This window comes from Microcebus murinus, chromosome 18, assembly GCF_040939455.1.
Source record: "Microcebus murinus isolate Inina chromosome 18, M.murinus_Inina_mat1.0, whole genome shotgun sequence".
In the NCBI taxonomy this organism is placed as follows: Eukaryota; Metazoa; Chordata; class Mammalia; order Primates; family Cheirogaleidae; genus Microcebus; species Microcebus murinus.
Genome location: NC_134121.1, coordinates 7,856,136 through 7,876,316, shown reverse-complemented (window position 1 = coordinate 7,876,316; position 20,181 = coordinate 7,856,136). Strand labels below are relative to the sequence as shown.

The 20,181-nt window shown below is 43.5% G+C and overlaps 1 protein-coding gene across 1 annotated transcript in view; it reads left to right on the top strand.

The window, feature by feature from the left end:
• Positions 1–19,134, top strand: part of PRPSAP2 (phosphoribosyl pyrophosphate synthetase associated protein 2) — a 62,917-nt gene extending 43,783 nt beyond the window's left edge. Inside the window, exons 10-12 of the mRNA XM_075994056.1 lie at positions 11,822–11,892; positions 16,102–16,248; positions 18,384–19,134. Of these exons, the coding sequence (XP_075850171.1) occupies positions 11,822–11,892; positions 16,102–16,248; positions 18,384–18,542 (377 nt within the window). The 3' untranslated portion in view covers positions 18,543–19,134. The remainder of the gene's footprint in view (positions 1–11,821; positions 11,893–16,101; positions 16,249–18,383) is intronic.
• The last annotated feature ends 1,047 nt before the right edge of the window (positions 19,135–20,181 follow it).

The following is a 20,181-nucleotide window of genomic DNA, read 5'->3' as shown; positions in this document are numbered from 1 at the left end:
TGTTTTAAGTTGGCAAAAACAAATTAACACCTTTCCTGGTAGCATAGTAATGAATGCACTTCTGATGATCCTGTGAATTACAGAGCCCTTTGCAAGCAGTCTGTCCTTTGCAAGAGCAAGACCTATGGAAATGTTCAAACTATTTAGACTCAGTTATGGCATTTCAGAGAATTTTATTGATTCATTTAGCAGTATATCCTAGATTGTAGTTTGACATAAGCAAAAAGCCCTTTTATGTATAAAGTTATTGACTAGTGTTATTTTTAATACGCAATATTGGAATGGTTTAAATAGTTTTCCAAAGGGTAGGGCTTGATAAATTGTATCAGAACAGCTAATTATCCAGCCCTTTGAAGTAATCAAGACTATATGGAAACAAGAGAAAATACATGGAATATATGTGAATAAGGCAGAATACAAGATGTATACCTGTCTGTCTTAGTCACTTCAGGCTGCTTTAACATTATATCTTAGACTAGACAATTTATAAAGAAGAGAAATTTATTTTTCATAGTATCTGGTGAAGGCCTGTTCCTCCATAGACAGTACCTTCTTGCTGCATCCTTTTGTGGTGGAAGAGGGTGGAAGGCTGCTCCCTGGACCATCTTTTATAAGAGTACTAATCCCATTCATGAGAGTGGAGCCCTCATGACCTAATCCCCTCCTAAAGGCCCCAGCTCTTATTACCACCACAGTGGGTTTCAGCATGAATTTGGAGGGACACAAACATTCAGACCATAAAATTTTGCCCCTGGGCCCCAAAATTCATATCTTACATGCCTTACATGCAAAATACATTCATTTCATCATAATGACTCCAAAAGTCTTAACTCTAGTTAAGTCTTAACTTCTAGCATCAATGCAAAAGTATAAAGTCCGAAGTCTCATCTAGATATCATCTAAATTAGATTCGTCCTAGGATTCATTCTGAGGCAAATTTCTCTTCAGCTGTGAGCCTTTGAAATCAGACAAATTAGATGCTTCCAAAATGCAGTGATAGGACAGGAATAGGATAGACATTCCCATTCCAAAAGGGAGAAATAGGAAGGAAAAGGAGCAAGTCCAAAACCCAACAGGACAAACAACATTAAATCTTAAGGCTCTAGAATAATCTTCTTTGACTCAAAGGCCCACCTTCCAGACACACTGGGGGAGGGGTTGGACCTGCAAGGCTCTGGGCAGCCCTACTCCCATGGCTTTGCTGGGAGCAGCACATGTGGTAGTTCTTACACATTGGAGTCTTACGCATGTGTCTCTCAGGCTAGCCTTGCGTGCTGGTGTCTCTACCAGTCTGGGGTCTGGGGTGCGGCCCTGCCTCCACAACTCCACTGGGCATTGCCCTGGTGGGAGCTCACTGTGGTGTCCCTGTACCTGTGGTGGTTCTCTGCCTGGGCCCTGAGGCTCTTTGGGGCATCCTTTGAAGTCTAGGTGGCGGTAGCCATACCGCCACAGCTCAGGCACTGTGTGTACCATGGAGATGGCAATGCACAGGTACCACTATGGTAGGTTTACTGCCCAAGCTGCACCTTGGCCTGCCTGAGCCACAGCTAGGGCAGCCAAGAAGCACTGCAGCAGAATGCTAGGAAAGGAGCCCTGAAATCATTCTGCCATCAAGGCCCTGCCATTCTAGGCCTGTGATGGGAGGGCCAGCCCTCAAAGATCTTAGAAATACCTTTGAGGGCCAATTCCTCCGTTATATTGATAAGTAGCATCTGGCTTCTTTCTGTCCATACTAATCTTCTTGTCAAACATTTGCTTGGCCAAATCCTTGGCATTCTCATCTCAACATGCTTTTGTATTCTGGTGTCCTGACCAGAGTTGGTTCCCACTGTGTACCCTGAGTTGCTGGGATAAACTCTGGCCATCCGAGACCCTGAACAGGTTGCAAAAGTAGCATCTGGTGGCTTTCTGTCCATACTAATCTTGTCAAACATTTGCTTGGCCAAATCCTTGGCATTCTCATCTCAACATGCTTTTGTATTCTTTATAATATGGCCAGGCTGATAACTTTCCACATATTTAAGTTCCACTTCCTTTTTGATTATAAATTCCATCTTTAATTTGTTTCTTTCTTACATTTTACTGTAAGCAGTCAAGAGAAGCCATGCTGCACCTTCAGCACTTTGCTTGATGATTTCTTCTTCCAAATACCCTTTAAGTTCTACCTTTCACAAAACATTAGGACATGAACACAATTTAGTCAAGTTCTTTACCACTTTAAAACAAGGTTAGCCTTTCCTCATTTCCATTAACATGTTGCTCATTTGTTTGCAACCTCATCAGAAAAGCCTTTACTGTCCATATTTCTACCAACATTCTGATTACTTAGTTAATCTGTTAGAAGATTCAGGCTTTCTCTACAGCTCTTCTCTTCTGAGCCTGTCTTAGTCCATTTTGTGTTTCTGTAATATAATACTCGAGACTGGTAGTTTATAAAGGAAAGACATTTACAGCAGGTCCTTAAATAACGTCATTTCATTCAATTTCATTTTGTTATAATGTTGATGAAAAAAACATCAGTTCCCAGCTGGGGCCACTGTCTGTGTGGAGCTTGCACGTGCTGCCCAGGCCTGTGTGGGCTTTCTCTGGGTGCTCTGGTTTCCTCCCAAGATGTGCACATTTAGGTTAATTGGTGAGTCTAAATTTTCCAAGTATGAGCGAGTGTAGGTCTGGGTGTGAATGCACCCTGCAGTAGAGTGGTGTCCTGACCAGAGTTGGTTCCCACTGTGTACCCTGAGTTGCTGGGATAAACTCTGGCCATCTGAGACCCTGAACATAGGTTGCAAAATGAATGAATGAATACAAATTATTACAAAATAAAAATTCATAAAGTGTGGTAACATACAAATACACATAAACTAAGAGGTACAAAAGAGCTCAGTGAGCCTGCCATGTTTGTTCTTATTTATGAACTGCGTAATAGGAAGAGGTACTTCTTAAAATTTTTCTTTTGCAAACATTATTCCTTGATTTAACCCACCACTACCACCATGAATCCTATCAATCACTGATTTCCCAAAAATTGGGTAAATATTTATCCTTCTTATTTATATTAATGTCTCTTAAATGTACATACAGCCAACTTTTATTTCAATGTTTAATAGAAGCGCGTTTTGGGTCTTTACTTAGAAGTTTGACAATCGTTTTGTGACCAGAAATAGGCTATAGGAACTCAACTCTTGTTTATATCAATTAGCCTATAGGAAAACTGGTTTTATGATACATTGTTTCACTTGAAGTCACAGTTTCCAAGAACCTATTGATGATTTTAGGTGAGGACTTACTGTATTTAGTTCATGTTTCTGCAGGTTGGTAAGTTCAAAAGCTTGTTGCCACATTTGGCTGACTTCTGGTGAGGGCCACGTGCTGGGTTAAAACACAGCAGAGAAGCAGAAAAACAAGTGAGTGTGTGCAAAGAGCTCACATGGTGACAGAGGAAGCAAGAGTGTAAGAAGCTGAACTGGCTTTTATAACAACCTTCTCTGGCGGGAACTAATCCATTGTGACGAGAGTGAGAACTCACTCACCCTCTCAGGAGGGCATTAATCTATTCATGAAGGATCCATCCGCCTGACCCAGACACCTCCCATTAGGCCTCACCTCCCAGCACCACCACATCAGGTCAAGTTTTAACTTGAGTTTTGGGGAGAAACCATACCCGGCCATAGCAGAGGCCTCAGCACAGTCACTCTCGTGGTCTGTACGTGACAGTATAGCAGGTTTTAGCCTTCTCTTCCAGCCTCTGCCCACTACCCTGTTCTAAAGCTGCTTGCAGTTTTAGGTATTTGATACAGCAGCACCTCACTTCTCAGTACCAATATCTGTCTTGGTCTGTTCAGGCTGGTATAACAAAATACCACAGACTGGGTAATTTATAAACGACAAATTTATTACTCACTGTTCTGGAGGCTACAAGGTCCAAGATGAAGGTGGCAGCAGATTGAGTGTCTCATGAGGGCCTGCCCTGCCTTTAAGATGGCACCTTGTCGGTTCCCCCACATGGTGGAAGGGGCAAGGCCACTAGCTTCCTTAGCCTCTGTAGGGCACTGATCTCATTCATGAGGGCAGAGCTTTGGGGACTTAATCACTTTCCAAAAGGCTCTACTTCTTCATACCATCACGTTGGGTATTAGGCTCCAGCATGTGCATTTGAGGGGACGCCAACTATCAGATCATAGCACTGTCTTTGTGCGAGGACCAGGAGGGAATATGAAGAATGAAAGTAGTTGTGGGCCGGACACAGTGGTTGACGCCTGTAATCCTAGCACTCTGGGAGGCCAAAGAGGATTGCTCAAGGTCAAGAGTTCAAAACCAGCCTGAGCAAGAGCGAGACCCCGTCTCTACTATAAATAGAAATTAATTGGCCAACTAAAAATATAGAAAAAATTAGCTGGGCATGGTGGCACATGCCTGTAGTCCCAGCTACTTGGGAGGCTGAGGCAATAGGATTGCTTGATCCCAGGAGTTTGAGGTTGCCGTGAGCTAGGCTGACACCACGGGCAACAGAGTGAGACTCTGTCTCAAAAAAAAGAAAGTAGTTGCAATAGGGTAGTAGAGTTGTGCAAGGATTTGTTTTTGTTTTTATTTTTTAAGAAACTTTTTTTACACTTTAATGATGATTTTCCAATTAAAAAAAAATACTGCCTTTGTTGGGGAGGAAAAACTTTCCCTCTCTCTTCTTAGGTTCAGTGTTTGGTAGCCCATAAATTAAACTGACAAAAGACAGATTAGCAAGAGGAAAGATAGATTTTAATCACATACACACAGGAGTTCACAAAAGTGTGACTCAAAGAGGTGGATAGAATTTGGAGCTCATAAATCATCTTACAGGGGACGGGGAGGGGCAGAAAGGCACATCTGGGAAAACAGACAACTCTTAGCAGGGGCAGGGGAGGAGGGAAAGGGCACTCGGGGACAGTGGGCCCTGAGGAGAGGGGAGGTGGGGCAGTTCTGTGACAGTGCCTGTTTAGGGGGTGCTGACTTCTGGTTTTGGGTGATTAGAGTCAGTGGTCCTAGAACACCAGGGAGGGGATTTGTGACAATTAAGTTCTTTTGGGAGGTTCTGCTTTTTGGCACATGAAGGATTTCAGGAACTCAAATGCTTTCAGCTCAGAATGATTTTTGCCACAGGGTGTATTCTGGACTCCTTTAGGTTCTTGCTTTGCTTTGGATTTTGCTCATTTATAAACAGAAAAATGCAGAGAAGGAAGTAAGTGTCGCTGGAATAATCATGGGAAAGCTGAGATTCCAGCTGTACTTTGTAGATGTCAGTAGAGGTGGAGCTAGAAGGAGTCTGGGCGAGGGGTGCATCTCTGTGCCGGGGAGGCTGAGGGGAAGAAGGCAGGCTTAGGGCCTAGGGACTGGGCTCTGTCATTTATTAGCGGTGTGTCCTTAGGCCTGTTCTTTATCTGAAAAAGAGGGACAGCTAGAGGCCCTGTGTCAGAGTTGGTCCATAGGACGTGCCCAGACCTTGGGGAGCCCAGGCCGAGCCCATAGGACTTAGCTGCTCGTTGTTTCCGTGAATGAGCTAGCACTGCGGTGATGACTGTTGTTGCTGGGATGAGCTGGGCTGTGGCCAGGAAGGACACAGCCTGACTGGAGGGAAGGTGACTAAGCGAAGGTGACTGGAGGGAAGAGGTGGGATAAATTCGCAGTATTCTGCTGGGAGGAGGATTCTGAATACGAGTAAACCTCACATGTGTCATGAAAGGCTCTCGAGCCGGGGCAGTTAGTGAGGGCACCGTTTCAGCAGGCCAGGCCTGTGTCCGTGTCGGGGCAGACTGCAGGGAAGAGAGCCGGCAACGGGAGGCCAGATCCTGGAGGCTGAGGAAGTTAAGCAAGGGCATGGAGGGGCTTTCATCTCAGGGGCTGGCAACATCTGGCTCCCACATGCGGGGCGTAGCGCTGGGGATGGATCGGAGTGTGAAGGACACACACTCATGATGTGAAAACATTAATGTACATCTCATTAGTGACATTTTTATTGGTTCCATGTTAAAATGATAATATTTTTGATACATTGAAATAAAATATATTATTAAAATTAACTTCATCTGTTTTTTTATGCCTTTGTAATGTGGTTACTAGAAAACCTAAAATTACACGTGGCTTACATTTGTGACTTGCCTTGTGTTTCTGTTGTACATCACATCTCTGCTCTAAGGGGTGGTGGCAATGGGAATGAAAGTGACAGAACATGCTGGAAGATGTTAACAAAAGACAGTGGGAGGGAATGGATTTTTTTTTTTTTTTTTTTTTTTTTGAGACAGAGTCTCACTTTGTTGCCCAGGCTAGAGTGAGTGCCGTGGTGTCAGCCTAGCTCACAGCAACTTCAAACTCCTGGGCTCAAGCAATCCTGCTGCCTCAGCCTCCCGAGTAGCTGGGACTACAGGCATGTGCCACCATGCCCGGCTAATTTTTTGTATATGTATTTTTAGTTGGTCAGTTAATTTCTTTGTATTTTTAGTAGAGATGGGGTCTCGCTCAGGCTGGTTTCTAACTCCTGATCTCGAGCAATCCGCCCACCTTGGCCTCCCAGAATGCTAGGATTACAGGCGTGATCCACTGCACCTGGCCTGGGAACAGATGTTTATACTGCATTAATCTCTGGGACAGCCCTTTTAATGGAATGATGATATTCCATTTTATAAATAAACAAACAGGGTCAGAAAGGGAAAGATACTTCCCACATAATGACAGCACTTGGCTTGTCTGACTCTAAAACCTGTGCTTTCCCATCCTGTGGTCTCTTGGACTCAGCTAAAGAGGAGGAAGGCAGGAGGTGGAGCCAGGGTATAGAATTGAGGTCTGGGAAAGTGCTGATAAGCATTTGACTGAGGGCTGCAAAGTCCTCCTGGTGTGCATCCTTCTTGCTGGCTCCTGCTCCAAAGCTATTGGGTGCGGCCTGTGCTGCCACTCCCTTTCAGAGTCTGCCTGGCCACTGAGGGGCTTGTGTCTAGGAACCTCAGCGGAGCCCACAGGGCTGAATTGGTCTGTTGATGAGACATGCCCTTTTTTTTGAGACAGAGTCTCACTCTGTTGCCTAGACTAGAGTGCTGTGGCGTCAGCCTAGCTCACGGCAACCTCTAACTCCTGGGCTCAAGCGATCCTCCTGCCTCAGCCTCCCAAGTAGCTGGGACTATAGGCATGTGCCGCCGTGCCTGGCTAATTTTTTATATGTATATTTTTAGTTGTCCAGCTAATTTCTTTCTATTTTTTTAGTAGAGGCGGAGTCTCGCTTTTATTCAGGCTGGTCTCAAACTGGTGAGCTCAAACTCCTGAGCTCAAACGATCCGCCCGCCTCAACCTCCCAGAGTGCTAGGATTACACCTGGCCGAGACGTGCCCTTGAACATGAAAGACAGTATGTTCCTATGGAGTCTTGCAAGTGCGTGGGCTATGATCTGGAGCATGTTGGCAATCTTTAGATGACTTTGTGACTTGCTGGGCATTGGCTTCAAGTGTGGCCTTAGGTAGTGGATTCTGGACTGCAGAACCAGAGCTGCAGGTCTCCCATCTGAAAGTGAGGGCGTGGGAACAAGATGATTTGTAAGTTCTTTCTAGCAGTTCTTTATCTACTTATTTGGTCTTTATGTTTCAGCTTGTTTCATTCACAATTTTAATTATAATGTTTCTGTGTTTATATTTTGACTCAAGTAGTGGTCATTATATACTTTGGGAATGTACTAGAATTTAATTTTGCAGATCCTAAATATTGAATTTTTTTGGATCATTTGACGACCCTACATATAATGCTTTTTTTATGTTAACAGCAAATAATGTATGAAGGGAAAAGAAAGCATTATTCCAGCCGGGTGTGGTGGCTCACGTCTGTAATCCTAGCACTCCGGGAGGCCGAGGTGGGTGGATTGCTTGAGGTCAGGAGTTCGAAACCAGCTCTGAGCAAGAGCAAGACCCCATTTCTACTATAAATAGAAAGAAATTAATTGGCCAACTAATATATAGAGAAAAAATTAGCCAGGCATGGTGGCGCATGCCTGTAGTCCCAGCTACTCAGGAGGCTGAGGCAGGAGGATTGCTTGAGCCCAGGAGTTTGAGGTTGCTGTGAGCTAGGCTGATGCCATGGCACTCACTCTAGCCTGGGCAACAAAGGGAGACTCTGTCTCAAAAAAAAAAAAAAAAAGGAAAGAAAGCATTATTCCTATAGTATCTCAAATATAAAGATTTTATATTTAGTATTAGATTTTAAAAATCAGGTGTGGTAGCTCACGCCTGTAATCCCAGCACTTTGGGAGGCCGAGGATCACTTGAGGCCGGGAGTTAGTCAAGACCTGGGTACGCAGCGAGATGTCATCTCTACAAAAAATAGGAAAAATTATCCAGGTGTGGTGGCACGCACACATATCCCCAGCTACTTGGGAGGCTGAGGTAGGAGGATCACCTGAGCCTAGGAGTTCCAACACTGCAGTGAGCTGTGAGCACACCAGTGAACTCCAGCCTGGATGACAGAGCAAGACACTGTCTCAAAAAAACCTTTTTTTTTGTATCTTCTGATTTCTTATAGATGAAAAATACCAACTAAAAATAATGAAAAATTCTTTTTCAGAATATAAATACATTATATAATTTTTTAAAACATGCATAAACATAATGCATAAAAATTAGAAGAAAATAATTAGTGATTAATCCCACTATTTAAGACACCAGTTTTTATATTTTGGTAAGCCACCTTTCACTTTTTCTGTCCTTATTTTCATGGAGCTGTGATCCATGCAGAATACATAATAATGCATATTCCTGCCTTCTCCCAGCTGCATAACATATTTTTTACCAAATCATCAGAAACGTTTGTAAATAGCATTTTTATTGGCTGTGTAATATCCCATCTGATGATTGTGGCTTGGACTGCCCAACCACAACCTAATTTGGAGTGTTTGTTCTTTGTTTCCAATATAATGTGGCAGTAAACATACATGGGTAAAAAACTTTTCCCATACTTTGGTTTTTGCATTACAACTTTCTGAATGTGCGATTAATGAGTCTAAAGGCATAAATATTGTGTGACTCTGTGTCAGGTTGATTTTCTAAAGGTCTATCCATTATACTTTCTACCAGCATTGAGGTCAAGTGTCCTGGGAAAAGAAGTGTTGGAAATATAAACATTCACTTCAGTTCTGGTATTTTGTTTTACTTTTTTGTCCCTTCCCTGACACTAACCTAGTTCACACATTGCATTTGATTGTCACATCTTTAGTCTCTTTTAATCTGGACCATTGGTTCTCAGTTTGGGGGTAGGTTGCATTTTGTTTCTTGAAGGACTTTTGGTCATGTCTGGAGATGTTTTTGATCATCGTGATTGAGGGAGTTGCTACTGGCATTAGTGAGTAGAGGCCAAGGCTGCTGCTCAACTTCTCATGATGCACTGGACAATCCCTCACAACAAAAAGCTGGCCCAAGATGTCAGTGGTTGAGAAGCCCTGATCTAGAATAGTCTACTTTTTTCCTTCAGTGACATTGAGCTTTTTTTAAATTGAAGTCAAAGTCACATAATATAGGATTAACCATGTTAAAGTGTAAAATTGGCTGGAATTTAGTATATTCACAATGTTGTGCAACTACTATTTTTTTCTAGTTTCAAAACTTTCATCACTCCAGAACACCCTGTAACCTATTAAGTAGTCACTCCCCAAGCGCACTTCCCCCACACCCTGGCAACCATTAATTTGCCTTTTGTCTGTGTGAATTTACCTATTCTAGACATTTCATATAAATGGAATCATACAATATGTGGGCTTTTGTGTCTGGCTTCTTTCATTTAGCATGTTTTCAAGGTTCATCCATGTTGTACTTCATTCCTTTTGATGGCTGAGTAATATTCTGTTGTATGGATCCGACACATTTTCTCTGTGTGTCCATCAGTTGATAGGAATTTGGATTGTTTCTACCTTCCTGCCATAATGCTGCTATATGCATTCATGTACAAGTTTCTGTATGGATATATTTCACTTCTCTTGGTATATATGCCTAAGATTAGAATTTCTGGGACATGTGATAATTCTAAATATAACTTTTTGAGGAACTGCCATGCTGTTTTCCACAACAGCTGCACCGTTTTACATTCCTACCAGTAATGCATAGAGGTTTCAGTTTCTCCATATCCTTACCAACACTTATTTTCTGATTTTTTTTTTATTGTAGCCATCTTAGTGGGTATGAAATGACATCTCATTGTGGTTTCAATTTGCATTTCCCTAATGACTAAGGATGTTAAGTACCTTTTCGTGTGCTTTTTGGCCAATTGTTTTTCTTTACCTGTTCGTTCATGAGAATGTTTTTGTTTTTTGAGACAGGGTCTCCCTCTGTCCCCCAGTCTAGAATGCAGTGGCATCATAATATCTCACTATAACCTCAAACTCTTGGGCTCAAGCGATCCTCCTGCCTCAGCCTCCCAAGTAGCTGGGACTGCAGGTGCAGCTGGCTAATTTTTCTATTTTTTGTAGGTGTGGGATCTCACTCTTGCTCAGGCTGGTCTCAAACTCCTGGCCTCAAGCAGTCCTCCCTCCTTGGCCTCCCAAAGTGCTAGGATTACAGGTGTGACCACTGCACCTGGCCTTGTTGGATATATATATATATATATCTTCTTTGGAGAAATGTCTATTCAAATCCTTTACCCATTTTTTTTTAAATCTTGTTCTTTTTCTTTTTAATATCTTTCTCCCCTTCCTGCCCCTTTGCCCATTTTTTAATTGGGTTGTATATCTTTTTATTATTGAGTCGTAAGCTTTCTTTGTATATTTAGGATACTAGACTCATCAGATACATGGTATGCAAATGTTCTCTCATTCTTTAGGTTATCTTTTCACTTTCTTGATAGTGTCCTTTGGCACACAAAAGGACATTTTGATGAGGTCTGAATTTTATTTGTTGCTTGTTTTTTGGTGTAATATTTAAGAATGTTGGCCAGGCGCAGTGGCTCACGTGGTTTGTGGGGCTGAGGTGGGAGGATAGCTTGAGGCCAGGAATTTAAAACTAGCCTGTGTAATATAGTGAGACCTCCTTCAACAAAAAAAATTTTTTTGAAAGACTTAACTGGGTGTGGTACTGTGCACCTGTAGTCCCAGCTACTCAGAAGGCTGAGGCAAGACAGTCGCTTGAGCCCAGGAGTTTGAGGCTGCAGTGAGCTATGACTGAGCCATTGCACTCCAGCCTGAGTGACAGCTCTAAAAAAGAGGGAAAAAAGATTCTTGTTTTAATTTTTTTTAGCAGTGTTTTATAGTTTTCACAAGTTTTTCACCTCCTTGGTTAAATTTATTCCTAGAGGGTTTTTTTTCCTTTGGATCCTTTTGTAAATTGAATTACTTTCTTAATTTTCTCTTCGGGTTCCTCATTGTTGGTGGGTGGGTAGAAACACACCTGATTTGTGTGTGTTGGTCTTGTACTCTGCAACTTTGCTGAATTCCTGTATTAGCTTAGGTCAGTTTTTGTGGATTCTTTGGGATTTTTAACATGTAGGATCATGTCATCTGCTAATAGAGTTTTAATTCTTCCTTTCTGATCTGGATGCCTTTTTTTCTTGCCTAATTACCTGTGCTAGCACATCCAGTACAGTGGTGGATAATGGTGGAACTGGCAGGCATCCTCATCTTGTTCCTGATCTTAGGGGACAGCTTTCAGTCTTTCATCATGAAGTGTCATGTCAGCTGTGGGTTTTCATAGTTGCCCTTTAGTAGACTTGAGGGAATTCCCTTCTGTTCCTATTTTGTTTGGTGTTTTTATCATGAGATCATGAGACATTAACTTCCTAAAGGTTTTGTTTTACTTTTTAATGTAAAATTTTGGTGTGTTTGTTTTATTCTGACCAGTGCTGATTCCTAAAGAAAAGCCCCCAATCACAGTTGTTGGTGATGTTGGAGGAAGGATTGCCATCATTGTGGTATGTAGCCTTCTTTTGTTATTAATTTTAGTATTTACCATTGTGATTCTGTTGACTGACTTGTTAATTGTGGGCAAATAAAAGACCTAGGGATGTAGTGGTATTGTCGGGTACATCTCATTTAAGTTAGTGCCTTGTGCTAAACGTTTACTTTGGCCCAGAAACTGAGAAATGCTATCATTAGTTTACTTTAAAAATTGCTAACTACATAGTTAACTGAATATTGTGCAGCTATTTGTTATAACATGGGAAATTTTGTTTATTTTGAGACAGGGTCTCACTCTGTTGCCCAGGCTGGAGTACAGTGGTATCACACATCATAGCTCACTGCAACATCCAACTCCTAAGCTCAAGAGATCCTACTGCCTTGGCCTCCCAAGTAGCTGGGACTACAGGCAGGCGCCGCCACACCTGGCTAATTTAAAAATGTTTTTTGTAGAGATGAGGTCTTGCTATGTTGTCCAGGCTGATCTCAAACTCCTAGGCTCTAGCAGTCCTCCCCTTCAGCCTTCCAAAGTGCTAAGATTATAGTCATGAGCCACTGTGCCCAGACAGAAATTGTTTTGTGATAAGAGTAGGAAGCAAAGTTGATTGTAACTGTTAAAAACACATGTGCTTTCACACATCGTAAAACAAGTACACAAAATAATATACTTAATGCCTATGTAGCTTGAAGAATAAACACCTGGGTACCTGCTAGCCCACTTGCAGGATGGCACATCACCAGGTACCCTGAAGCCTCCTGTCGGCTTACCTGGGGCTCTTTCTTTTCTCTCCTCCTCAGAGGTTGTCCCTAACCCAAAATCTGTCCATTTGTGCCCTTCCTTATCCTTACAGTCTGCCAGGAATGCACATACCCTGAAATCCTGTCTTGTTTCGCTTGGCTTGGTTTTGATGTTTACATAAAAGATGTCTTTGTGTCCTTCCTGACTTTTTTGTTCAACACTGTTGTTGAAATTTACTCAGGTAGTAGCAGATAGTTGTACATTATTCTTTTTCACTGGTGTAACTTACACAACTGAGTTATCTGTTCTGCAGGCATTGAACATCCGTTTTTTTTCTATTTCCAAATGACACTGCTTTGAACATTCTTGTACTTTTTTTCTGCTGTATACATGGGAGAGTTTTGAGGTACCTGGGAGCAGAGCTGGGTCTGAAGATAAAGTGGTTGTACAGCAGGGTTTCCCGAGCTCCGTGGTGGGTGCTCCCTGTTTGTTATCCCCGGTGCTTGGTAATTATGCTGTCATCTTTTTCAAGTTAGACAATCTCTCATGTCACCCTACAGGCTAATAGCTGTCCACTAATTTATTCCCCAACTGGCAAAGTCTATAGTAACAAAATGCTCTGGGTTCAGCAGCATTTTGTTTCCTTTCTATTTCAAGTGCTTTTTTAAAAAAACCTTTTTATTTTGAAGTAATTGTAGATTTATAGAAAGTCGGAAAAAATGTACAGGGACGTACTGCATTCTCTTTACCCAGCTTCCTGTGTCTCACTTAACTTTGTTACAATAACACAGCCTGGAAATCCCCAGCTGCGCGGCCGCAGTTTTACATGCACTGCGTTTGCGCAGCTGTGTGCAGTCATACCCAGGCAGTTAATGGGCCAGCCACCATCCAGACACTGCAGTGCCCCTCACCCCAGAGCTCCTGCCTCCTTCCGAAGCCACAGCCACATCCTGCACACCGGCCCCAGCTCCTGATGTCTCACTCTGTTTTGTGCTGCTATCAGCACAATACCTGAGACCGGGCAATTTATAAAGAACAGAAATTAAGCTGGGCGTGGTGGCTCATGCCACTAGCACTCTGGGAGGCCCAGGTGGGTGGATCTTTTGAGCTCAGGAGTTGGAGACCAGCCTGAGCAAGGGCGAGACCCCATCTCTACAAAAAATAGAAAACGTTAGTCAGGCATGGTGTGCATGCCTATGTTCCCAGCTACTTGGGAGGGTGAGGCAGGAGGATCACTTGAGCCCAGGAGTTTGACATTGCAGTGAGCTATGGTGACATTACTGCCCTCTAGCCTAGGTGACAGAGTGAGACCCTGTCTCAAAAAAAGAAAAAAGAACACAAATTTATCCTCTCACAGTTTTGGAGACTGGAAGTCCAAGATCAAGGCGCTGGCATTTGGTCTGGTGTGGGCATGTGTGCTGTGTCCTCACATGATAGAGGGCAGAAGACAAAAGGGGACTAACTCTGTGCAACATAGCAAAAGTGCAGGAGCCAGAGACCCACTTCCACGAGCCTTTTTTATAGCGGCATTACTCCATTTGTGATGCTGGAGCCCTCACGACCTAAACACCTCCTAAAAGACCCCACTTTGGCTGGGCGAGGTGACTCACACCTGTAATCCTAGCACTCTGAGAGGCCAAGGCGGGAGGATCGATCAAGGTCAGGAGTTCGAAACCAGCCTGAGCAAGAGCGAGACCCTGTCTCTACAAAAAATAGAAAGAAATTAATTGGCCAACTAAAAATATATAGAAAAATTAACTGGGCATGGTGGCACATGCCTGTAGTCCCAGCTACTCAGGAGGCTGAGGCAGTAGGATCACTTGAGCCCAAGGAGTTTGAGGTTGCTGTGAGCTAGGTTGATGCCATGGCACTCTAGCCAGGGCAACAGAGTGAGACTGTGTCTCAAAAAAAAAAAAAAGGGTCCCACTTTCCAACACTGTTACATTGGGCAGTAGGTTTCTAACGTGTATTTTGAGGGGACAAAAACATTCAGCCCACAGCACCTGGCTACCACTGTTCTGTCCTCTATCTCTATAATTGTTATTTAAGAATGTTAAATATAATCCTAGCATTTTGAGAACTTTAATTTTTCTGTTGATTTTCCTGGTAATTGCGAATTTAGTATGATAAGAAATGTCAAACAGTTTTCCAAAGTGGCTATACCATTTTACCAATAGCATTTTTAAATTAATGTATGTATATTTTTTATTTTAATTTTGTTATGCATTTGAAGAGTAATGTATGCATGTAAAATAAACGTGAATATTTATTTAACACTAGACAATGTTGGCTACCATAATGGGTTTAAAATAACTCTGGGATCCACATGTTCTGGTTAACAAAAGAAAAAAAAAAAAAAATAAAAATAAAAATAAAATAACTCTGGGAGCCTGGGAACCTAGTCTATGTGTTGGAAACCTCTAGAAGCTACCAGGCACAGTGGCTCATGCTTGTAAATGCCTGTACTTTGGGAGGCTGAGATGGGAGGATTACTTGAAGCTAGGAGTTCAAGACCACCCTGGCCAATATAGTCAGACCCATCTCTATGAAATAAGAAAATTAGCCAGGTGTGGTGGTATGTGCCTGTAGTCTCAGCTGCTTGAAAGCTAATTTGTTATTAAGAACAATAATCACTGTTGTTTTCCCCATTGTAATAACATGAAAAAAGCATATTTCCCATATGCTTGGTGGAAAAAACTTAGAAATAAGGAAAAGTAGCAAAAAGAAGGGGGGAAAGAGCCACTCACAGTTCCATTACCCATGGTCAAAAGCATCTTGTAGGCCGGGCACCGTGGCTCACGCCTGTAGTAATCCTAGCTCTCTGGGAGGCCGAGGCGGGTGGATTGCTCGAGGTCGGGAGTTCGAAACCAGCCTGAGCAAGAGCGAGACCCCGTCTCTACTATAAATAGAAAGAAACTAATTGGCCAACTAATATATATAGAAAAAATTAGCCGGGCATGGTGGCTCATGCCTGTAGTCCCAGCTACTTGGGAGGCTGAGACAGAAGGATGGCTTGAGCCCAGGAGTTTGAGGTTGCTGTGAGCTAGGCTGACGCCATGGCACTCACTCTAGCCTAGGCAACAAAGCGAGACTCTGTCTCAAAAAAAAAAAAAGCATCTTGTAACAGTTTTTCTATGTATTTAAAAAAAAAAATTATTCCAGCATCATTTTTGGTGCCACCTGCATTATGAGGGCACAGCTCTGGCCAGCTAGGGTGCAGAGATGGAAACAGCTTTCTCACCCAGGAGCCTGGGCCTGGTTGGAGACGGCTCTGCTGGTGGAGACGGCATGCAGGAGGCAGCTCGCGTGCAAGGCCTGGAGGGGGCCGTGCAGCACAAGCACGGGCCTGGGACTGTGCTGCCTGCACATGGTGGGACAGAGAGCAGATTCATCGTGGTAATTTAGGCAGACCCTTTGTCCTGCTTGTCTAACCTGCCCTTGCAAAAGTGCTCATGCACCTCTTGCTCCATTTGTGATTTGGCAGGATGACATCATCGATGATGTCGACAGCTTTCTCGCTGCAGCAGAGACCCTGAAGGAAAGAGGTGCATATAAGATCTTCGTGATGGCAACTCATGGCTTGCTGTCTTCTGATGCCCCCCGCCTGATTGAGGAGTCTGCCATCGATGAGGTAAGGGGCAGGCCATGTGTGGGCACAGTTGCCTGGCACTTTGGCACATCCTGATCCTTAGCTACAGAAAGTAGGTACAAGAGCGAGTTCTTTTGTAGTTATGAATGGATTCAAAAGGTGGGTTATATTGGGTTTCATTGAATATAAGCCTCTAATGCTACCCCTTTTTTAGATAACAGATTGAGATGTGATTCATATACTATGCCATCCATCCATTTAAAGTATACAATCCAGTGGTTTTTAGAAAGTTCATAGTGGTACAATCATTACCACAAGCAATTTTACAAAATTTTTATGTCCCTCAAAAGAAACCCCGTACCCATTAGCAGTCACTCCACATTTTCTCTCAATCTACCCAGCCCCTGGCAGCCCTAATCTGCTCCCTGTCTCTGTGGATTTGCCTCTTCTGGACATTTCATGTAGATGAGATCGTGCAGTGTGTGGGCTTTCGCTGCTGGCTGCTTTCACTCCACACAGTGTTTTCAAGGTCCCTCCATGTGGTAGCATGGAGCAATGCTTTGTTCGTTTCTACGGTCAAGTAATACTCCGTTGTATGGATATACCACATTTTCTCTCTCTTCATACATTGATGGAAATTTGGTTTTTTTCTATTTTTCTACTATTATGAATAATGTAGTTGTGAACATTTGTGTGCAGTTTTTATTTATTTATTTACTTTATTTTTTTGAGACAGTCTCTCTGTTGTCTGGGCTAGAGTGCTATGGCAAATTAGCCTCACTCACAGCAACCTTAAACTCCTGGGCTCAAGCAATCCTGCTGCCTCAGCCTCCTGAGTAGCTGGGACTACAGGCATGTGCCACCATGCCTGGCTAATTTTTTCTATATATTTTTAGTTGTCCAGCTAATTTCTTTCTATTTTTTTTAGTAGAGACGGGGTCTCTCTCTTGCTCAGGCTGATCTCGAACTCTTGACCTCAAATGATCCACCCACCTCAGCCTCCCAGAGTGCTAGGATTACAGGTGTGAGCCACCATGCCTGGCCACTATATATAAGTTTTTGCATGGACTTTTTTTTTTTTCCTTCACAGGTGACTTGTTTTGGGGTTTTTTTTTTTTTTTTTTTTTGAGGCAGAGTCTCCCTCTGTCGCCCTGGGTAGCATGTCTAGAGTGCTGTGGCATCAACCTAGCTTACAGTGACCTCAAACTCCTGGGGTCAAGGGATCCTTAGCCTCCCAAGTAGCTGGGACTACAGGTGCCCACCACCAGGCCCAGCTAATTTTTTTTTTTTTTGTATTTTTAGTTGCTTGGCAATTTTTTTTCTCTGTTTTTATTAGAGGCAGGGTCTTTCTGTTGCTCAGGGTCTCCAACTCCTAAGCTCAAGCAATTCTACCACCTTGGCCTCCCAGAGTGCTAGGATCACAGGTGTGAACCACCACACCTGGCCTATGGACATGTTTTCAGTTCTCTTGGATATATACTTAGGATTAGAATTGCTGGGTCATATAGTAACTTTGTGTTTAAACTTTTGAGGGCCTGCCAGACTGGTTTCCAAAGCAGCTGAACCATCTTCCATCCCACCAGCAGTGATAGGGGTTCTGGTTTCTCTGCATTCTCACCAATACTTGCTATAACTGTCTTTTTGGCTATAGCTGTCCTAGTGGGTATGAGGTTATCACATCTTAGCAGGGTGCACTGGCTCATGCCTGTAATCCCAATACTTTGGGAGGCTGAGGCAGGAGGATTGCTTGAGGCCAAGAGTTTAAGACCAGCCTGGGCAACATAGTGAGACCCTGTCTCTAAAATAAGAAAATTAGCTGGGCGTGGTGGCCCATGCCTGTAGCTGGCCCATGCCAGCTACTTGAGAGGCTGAGTCACGAAGATCTCTTGAGTCCAGGAGTTCCAGGCTGCAGTGAGCTCTGACTGTACCACTGCACTCCAGTCTGGGTGACAGAGCAAGACCCTGTCTCTAAAAAAAAAAAAAGAAAAAACACAAAACCTTAACCTAAGAAACTAAGAAACACAGGCAGCTTCACATTAACTAGAAACGTTGTTGTAGGGTAGACTGTCTTCCTGTCTAGAAGAACCTAGAGATTTTGGGAGTACATCACATTTTCAGACCAAAGCATGAAGCTACTTGGCTTTTTGGTGTTCTTTGTTTTTTCTCTTGATTCACAGGTGGTGGTCACCAACACAATTCCACACGAAATCCAGAAACTCCAGTGCCCCAAGATTAAAACTGTGGATATCAGCATGATCCTTTCAGAAGCAATCCGTCGGATTCACAACGGGGAGTCCATGTCCTACCTTTTCAGAAACATCGGTTTAGATGACTGAACGCTGTCCATCTGTACAGCTCTGAGGGCCAAACTGGAAACGTAGGAATGACACCGTGCGGGCTCACGCTTGCTGGCGTCTTTCCTGCTCAGAGCTTTCCTGCTCTGCCTATCCCTGTCCCTGTCCCCGTACCCCTCTTCTTGTTGATTCCTATGAAGATAGACCAACTTTTTATGTCAGGTCAGGCGTGTGTGAGTTGGGGGGCAATTTTTATAAAAGAAATACTTTATTCTCCTCTTAAATAAAATAAGATCTGGTTGTTTTAGTTTAACTATGTAAGAAATAACTTAGAATAAGATATTTAAGCTCACAACCTTTTTCCAAAGTTGCTTGAGCCAAATGCTTTAAAAAGTTAATAAAATAAAATGGTCTACTCTATGGTACCTGCAGTTGAGAAGCCAAAAAGCTTATACTGTTGAATCCGGTAAATGACGGTTTTAGAAATGTTTTTATAGACAAGCCTATGGAATATGTGATGCTATTTATTTTCTGCAACTGAAGAACGAATAAAAACTTGTGTTTGTGTGTGTTTTTTAAAACTTTGTGTTTTGGAAACTGTTTTATAACTAAAATAAAATGAAAGCTGAATATTCATGCTGTGGATTTTGAAACTTCATTAGCTTCCTTTCTCTTCTGCAGCTTTTTGGGGATGCAGTTGCCTCTCGGGGGTGTAATATTCCCTGTTCTGACACTTTGTCAAAGACCCTGAAAGTTCCTGACGCGGAGCTGCGTGACTGGGGCGGGAGGGGTTTGATCTCAGGACGAGGCCGCGACACAGGGCAGCGAGGGCGCAGGCTGCCATCCCGTCTCCATGATGTGGCTCCGCTCCCTTTTCCACGCACCGCCATTCTTGACACAGGTCATGCCACCGCATGCTCTGGGGGAGCGTGGTTGATGTGACCCTTGTCAAGTACCGTCTGTCCTGGAGGTTGGAGTTTAAAACTCTGAACTTCCACTTTGGAGTCTGTCGGACTCGGCGCCCCCGGACTGGCGCCCGGGAGTCAGGCCGCGTGTCCTGCCACTGAACTTGGTTCATGGAGGAAAAAATGTAGACTTTCTCACAAGGATTAATTTTTCTTTCTCCCAAAACACCTTAAACCTTTGCTTTCTGCCGGTGGTAGAATATGGAATAAAACAGCCGTTGATGCAGTGTGTGGTATTTGTAGTGTTAAGATCATTGTTGTTGCTATGTTGGGCTTTCTGGGTGCTGCACAGAAAGCAGCGTGGCTCTGGTGGCTCGCCCAGGGCAGCCGGGCCCTGTGTGTGCAGAAGCTCCAAGCACTCTGCTTCTGGAAGCTGCCTGAGTGTGTGTGACCCCCACACACCCCTCCACCCTCAGCTCAGCCAGGGGCGCCACCCCACGCCCCCATTTCACTTGTAAGGAGACAGCTTGGGAGAAAGGTGTTCACCCAAAGTTTTCAAATCTAGTTAATGATAGAGCTGTTTATTTGAAAAAGTGTCCTTGCTTTTCGCAAACCTGTTCCTGGAAATGGGAGCTCGCGATCTTCACCCATGAGCGGCTTGCAGAGCACTGCTTGGATGGCTTCCTCGGCCAGCGCGGCACTGGCCAGCAGCAGGTGTCATCCTCTCTCCAGTTGCCACATTTGGGAGAGGAGCTTTGGGAACAGGCTGTCACTAC